We start from the raw sequence: 5,948 nt of genomic DNA, 5'->3' as shown, positions 1-5,948 counted from the left end.
AAGCTTGCCAGGCCTTGCCAAGGCTGTGCTTTCCGGGCACTCGATTGGAAGGTGCAGCTTGCTCCCAGGATCCTGTGCTCAGCAAACCTCATTGGCGGCAAACCTCAAGTGGGCTCCTCTGGAGTGATCCAAGCCAATTGTCTGAGTGAGTGCTTCCAAACAAGAGGCATTTGCATGGACCTGTAGCAGTGTAGCAGCGTCTCCCTCAGCCAAGAGGTGAGCTTGGGAGTCTGTGGGCACAAACGCTCCAAGGGAGACGAGAAGAAAAGAGGAACTCAGACACGACGGTATGTTTTGAACAAAAGGGGCAACTTTATTAATATACTTAAATAGGTTACAAGTCGTCACTTAACTTTCTAACTAAAGGAAACAAAACAGGACAGAATGGAGTAGGCAAAAAAACTTTCCATCTTGGCCAATCTGTTGGAAAGCCAAAAATTCCTACTCGGCCCCCAACAGGGCGACCAGCAAAGCCCATTCTGTCCCTGGGAGGGAGGGGGGAGGGAGGGAGGGAGGGAAGGGAGGAAGCCCAGGGTCACACGGAACAAGGGAATAGCAGGGCAAACAAAATTGGGGGGAGTCCCAGCCAGCCCCCACCCACCCCACCGCTCCTTGCAGGCATGTTCACTTGGTCTCCTCTTCTGGGGCGGATCGACTCCTCCAGCCTCCCAGCAGCAGCACATGCCTGCAAGAAGCACAAAGCAGCGTCAGTGGGGTTGCCCTGCTCCTCCTCCCTTTCCACTCCGGCAGCCCAGCAAGCGGGGATCGGGCAGTGGGGTGGGGGTTGATGGGGGGGCAAGCCAGAGAATTCGGGCTCCCCACTGTGCAGCCACAGCATGGAGCAGGAGGGAGAGGAGGATTCTCTGGCCTGCCACCGGGCAGCACCAGGGGGCGCTACTGGGGATGCAGGGGGCCCCCAGAGTCTCCCAGGCTCCTCTGCTGCTGCACCGGTTTGGGAGGAAGGAGGAGGGAGCGGAGGGGGGAGTGAGGCGTGGCTGCGGGAGTGGAGGGGGGGAGGAGCACACCCTCGGCAGGGGAGGGGGCGGATGCCTGGATGGGGCTTCCCCTGCCAGGGGAAGCCAGGCCGCTGGGGAAGGGGAGAAAGGTGGAAGGAGGAGGGGGTGCTCCCTGGCCAGCTGGTGGGAATGGAGGGAGGCAGTGACCGTGCCCTCCTGCTGGGGCCACACAGCCTCCCCGGACCCAAGGGAAGCCCAAGAATGGTTCCAAAGGGCCACTTGGGGGCAGGGTGGTCCTGTAGCCTCCTCCCACAGCCTGCCAGCAGAAGCAAGGGGAGGGGCTTCTGCACCCCAGAGGCGGGGCTTCCTTGGGCCAGGGGAGTGGAGCCTGCTTCCCCCTCACTCCTCAGACAGAACTGCACTTCCCTGCTGGATGTCTTCTTGTGGACAGATCTTGTGTCCACGCGGTTGGAGGAGGTCTTCTGGGAGGCCCCTGCGCTGCACGGTCTTTCCTGAACCTCCCTTCAGCTGCTGATCTTCAAGGGGAGAGCACGGGGCTGTTGTTCCTGGAAAGAGAGAAGGACATTGGTTCAGAGATAGGGGGGTCTTCTCACACTCTCCCCCATGACACCACCAAGCACCAGGGACTCCTGGCAGAATATTTGTGTCCTCATTTCCCAGAGGGAAGAGAGATCTTTCCTCTTTCCCTTTGGCTACTGGTACAACCAGCCACAAGGGCCGAAGATGGCATTCCAACACGAGGGAGGGTTGCCCAGATTCCTGCCCACCCTTCCTGCAGCCCCAGCCCCCTCCCTAACCATCGGGGCCCCTTCAAGTGAAGCCCTGCCTTGGTCTACTCACCAGTCGGTCAGGTGGAGAGATCACCGTACTCTGGCGGGTGTCTCTTCTTCTTACAGCCCGCCCACAAGCGCCGAACGGCAGCCCGCAGCCCGTGCCGGGAGTGGAGGGAAAAGGCCTTCTTCACGATCTTCTCTGTCTTGCAGGCAACTCTCCCGACCTCGGGGTCATGGTCGCCAAGCAAGCTCTCCAGCGCTGGAGGGATGAAGGAGAAGGTTCAGAAATGGCATGAAGAGATCACCCCACCCTTGGCCAAGCCCCACCATTTCCACACCAAGAGGGCGCAAGTCCTGACTCTTTCTCCCCTGCACTCTGGGAAAGCCTACTGCTGAGCATCCCTGAGGATGCAAGCGGGACCTTCCATTTGAGGGGACAGGTGGCCCATTCCAGCTCTGTGGTCCCTAAATCTAGGCCTCTCCCCTCACAGAAACTTCCCCTTCCCACCCAGAAACCGGCACTTACCAGCATGGAAGGTCTCTATGTTCCCTTCAGTGAGGATGCTGCCCTTTTTGTGGACCAGGTGACCTAAAAAACAAGGGTGGAAGGAAATGGGACCACAGTTCAGGACACTGTGCATGGACAACCCGATCATTCAGGAGAGGAAGTCCTCCCCTCTCTGCTCCCTCTGGGACTGACAATTTGAGCCATTCCTCCAGGGACTCTTATGTCACCTTGGGTGGAAATTAAGCCAAGAGACCTCGCTAACACGCACTGGGCCAGTCCTCCTGGGGAGGGAACAGCTCCTGCCCCTCCACACCCTTCTGGCAGTGCCTTCCAAGAGAATGAACCTTTGCCCACCAAGACGACCCACTAAGGGAGACCCAAAAGTCTTGTTTCGCTTACCGATCAGCAGGGCAGCCGTTCTCCTCACTGAAGGCTGCTCGCTGTGGAAGAAGCCCAGGATCTTGGTGGCCTCCATCTCCACGGCGTCCTCTGTGCCGATCTGCCGAATCTGGGATCAAGAGCAAAGACAAATCCCGAGTGAGCAAAGCATCGCCCAAAGGTCCTTGAGCCATTTGAGCCGAGGGACGGACAGGGAGGGGCTGCCCTTACCAGACGCTTGGCGATCTTGTGGAGCAGCTCCTGCAGGCTGTAAGAGTCCCGCGCCAGCAGCTTGCCCTCCAGGTGCCATAGGAGGGCTTCCGCCAGGAGGCTCAGATTGTCCTTCGCAGCCTGCCAAAAGAAAGACCGGAATGGGAGTGAAAAATCCTCCCAAGGGATTCCAAGAAACCTCTTAGGGGGCTTCAAGGAGTAGGGCCTGGATAGGCCAAACCACAGCGGGACAGCTCGTGAATTCACCATCCCATGAGGCTAACTCTGGGGTCTGCCACTGGGCAGCTGGACTTGGGGAAGCCTAAACACCTTCGTAGGGGTGGCAGGAAGAAGTGGGCTCTCACCTGTGCTACCTCCAGGTCCTCATCCTCCACATGCATCAGCACCGCGATGAGGGTCGTGATGTTCTCCTCTGTACCCTCATGATGATGGTGGCGGTGCTGCAGGAGATCCAGGTGGGTCCTCATGGCTGCCCTTCGGATCTTAGCCTCCTCCTACAAAGAAGAACAGGGCTTGTTATTAGGGAGGAATTCCTCACCTCCATAATTGATGAAGAGCTTGCATGGGTCTCTAGGGGGTGTCTGGTTTCCCTTCTCCAACCCAGTCGGAACCTGCAGGTTGGCCGGCCCTCATAGAGCCGGGGCGGAGGGCTGGCGTGCAAGTACTCACGTGGTGGAAGAGAGGGCGGCACAGGGCAGCCAGGACAGCATTCACCGTGGCCTGGTGTTCTGATGGACAGTGCCTCAGCCGCTCCATGAAGGCCAGGACCCCCAAAGTGGCATCCAGACTGGAGGTCCTGAGCCCTCCCAGGATCCCAGCACTAAAATCCTGGGGTTTCTTCGCCTAGGGAGGGAAAAGGTGGATCCTTGAGAACACATGCTAGTCTACCCCCTGCTAAATGGACCACATAGCTGTCCATGTTTGATGCCGCTTGGCTTCCATCCAAGAGGGGTGAGAAGGCGGCATTGGAGCACGTGGGGAATCAGGGCTCCCACTGAGAGATGCATTCCCTTAAGGATTTCTCCTTCATCCTGTGGCAAGGGTTCCACAGGCTGAATCCTCCCAACTGGAAAAATCTTCCTGTCACAGCTGGGGATGCCTAGGAGCACCAGCCTCAGGAAGGGCTCCCCAAAGAGAGGAGTCTCCATGTCTAGGGATGCTCCATGCCCAGGGATGTCACTCACTGCCTTCAGCTTTCCATAAATGTGGAGAAGACCCCTTTCGCTCAGGTAGCGGATGTTCTGGCTGGGGTGGACTAGCCACGCTACCAGGAGCATCCAGGTCTTCTCTAAGGCAGCAAAGTCTTGGTCTTTCAGGAGCAGCTAAAAGAGGGAAAGGAGCAGAAGACCCATCAGCCCCTGGGGCCAAACCCTCCTCTCAGGGAAGCCCACCTGAGGAAAATGCTTCTCACCTCCACAAAGAAGGCCACCTCTGCAAGGGAATGCTCTTCTGGATCTTTATCGAGGCTGAAGAGGGAAGCCAGGTATGCCTTCAGCCTGGCCACTGTGGAGGATGGTGTCTGGAGGAGAGCCCTGCAACACACAAAGGCCCCTGCTGAGTCCTGGGCGGGAGGCCCAGAAAGAGCAGACCTGACCCAAACCACCCCAGCCCCCAGGCCTCCTGAGGAATCTCCTATTCACTCCTACTTACCTCACCAAGAGGGCCACACCCTGGAGGCAGCTCTGCGGAGAGCACAGGGATTCCCAGCAGGTCTTCTCTGGGGTCACCTGTGCCACCCTCTCCAGCAGGGTTCGGACAATCTGCGCGGTCTCCCTGCAGAGAAGAGAAGGTTGCTGTCACCACCATGTCAAGGGTGGAGGCAGTGGACAAGGGAGGGACTCCTTGCGGGGTGGCATAGTATCAAGGGTGGAGGGACTGAGTTGGACCATGGGAGGGAGACCACAGAGGTGAAGTGACTTTATCCACAGCTGGCTTTTTAACACTGCAGATGCATTTTAAGGCTCTCTGCAGAGCCAAGAGGGCTGCAAATTCTGGGCTCTCCTCTGTGTAGCTGAGGCAGGGGACCTCCGTGCCAGAGTCACCCCAACAGGCCAGAAATGCTGCTCACCCATCAGAGTGGGACATGGGAGAAATGACCCTAGCCTGTCCTCCCAGAGTGCTGGAAGGAGGAGTTGCTGGCCCCGCTTTCCCCACCGCCATGACTTACTCAGGAGGCAGGTAATGGCTGTCTCGGTTCCCGACTCCCTCGGTGGTGTTCTGCAGGCCGGTGAGGATCTTGTTGACCAGGCCCACCAGGAGTTCGGGGAACCTTTCCTCCACCTCACTGGCATACTCCACGCTCCGGATGACGTCCCCAATCTTCTTTGTTGCTCTCCCCTGTGAAGAAGAGGAGGGTCAGGCCTCAGCACACAGTCCGAGGGACGGTTATGGGTCAGGAGAATCCCCAGGGCCAGGCCAGTGTCATGGGTGTCTGCACCCACATCTGGGCCTGAAGGGTGCTGCCTCTGGCTCAGGGTGCATGAGGTCAACTGCAAGGGAAAGACATCCACAAGGGGAAAAGGGAAGTCCCCACCTCCCGTCTGAACAGTGACTGCCATCCAAGCCGCCATCCTGTGTAGTGCAGGAAAGGAGGGGCAGAGGGGTGGAGTCAAGTCACCCTTGGTTTGCACCCCTTACCTCTCCCAGATGGACCGAGGAGAACCAATCTGGGGCCAGCTGTCCTCTTCTTTCCTCTTCGCCGATGTTCCTGAGAGAGGAGAGGAGAGAGAAAAGCTTCTCCAAGAACTGTCCTGTTGGAGATGGCAGCCAGCTGAAGAAGAACACGGGCACCCAAAGAGATGCTAAGCAAAGATCTCGCCTCCTTTGGGAGGTGGCTGGCAGGGGAACTTCATCAGGCCAGAGATCTCCCAAGTCCAGCCTTTCATTCCCCACTGAGAAGCCCTGGGAAGTGTTCAAAGGGGGCATCGAGACAGGAGCCCTCCCCTGCTCCTTCTCCCCAACACCCGCTCATGCCAACAGCATGGGGGTCTCAGAGCTCCCTCTGCTAACAGCCAGCAATAGACTTGCTGGTGTCTCTCTTGCACCGGCTGCCAATAGGCCTTCTTGGGTGAACTCCCCCTC

At 58.2% G+C, this 5,948-nt stretch overlaps 1 protein-coding gene across 1 annotated transcript; it reads right to left on the bottom strand.

The window, feature by feature from the left end:
- Positions 1-290: 290 nt before the first annotated feature.
- Positions 291-4,625, bottom strand: LOC128333175 (uncharacterized). The gene is made up of 10 exons (XM_053268340.1): positions 4,518-4,625; positions 4,279-4,399; positions 4,052-4,189; positions 3,537-3,710; positions 3,212-3,361; positions 2,868-2,987; positions 2,658-2,766; positions 2,277-2,339; positions 1,818-2,009; positions 291-1,522 (listed from the first exon to the last, which is right to left on the bottom strand). The coding sequence occupies exons 3-9, from the start codon at positions 4,142-4,144 to the stop codon at positions 1,825-1,827; spliced, it is 894 nt and encodes a 297-aa protein (XP_053124315.1). The 5' UTR covers positions 4,145-4,189; positions 4,279-4,399; positions 4,518-4,625; the 3' UTR covers positions 291-1,522; positions 1,818-1,824.
- Positions 4,626-5,948: the final 1,323 nt, after the last annotated feature.

The sequence above is a fragment of the Hemicordylus capensis genome, chromosome 7 (assembly GCF_027244095.1).
Source record: "Hemicordylus capensis ecotype Gifberg chromosome 7, rHemCap1.1.pri, whole genome shotgun sequence".
Classification (NCBI taxonomy): Eukaryota; Metazoa; Chordata; class Lepidosauria; order Squamata; family Cordylidae; genus Hemicordylus; species Hemicordylus capensis.
The sequence above is the reverse complement of the archived record's forward strand: the minus strand, read 5'-3'. Positions and strand labels throughout refer to the sequence as shown.

Excerpts from the sequence above, each read along its gene's own strand:
- LOC128333175 (XM_053268340.1), bottom strand. The coding sequence starts at position 4,144 with ATGCTCCTGGTAGCGTGGCTAGTCCACCCCAGCCAGAACATCCGCTAC. Across the intron at positions 3,711-4,051 it reads TTTATGGAAAGCTGAAGGCA|GCGAAGAAACCCCAGGATTT; the intron begins GTGAGTGACATC and ends TTCCCTCCCTAG. Across the intron at positions 2,340-2,657 it reads AACGGCTGCCCTGCTGATCG|GTCACCTGGTCCACAAAAAG; the intron begins GTAAGCGAAACA and ends CTTGTTTTTTAG.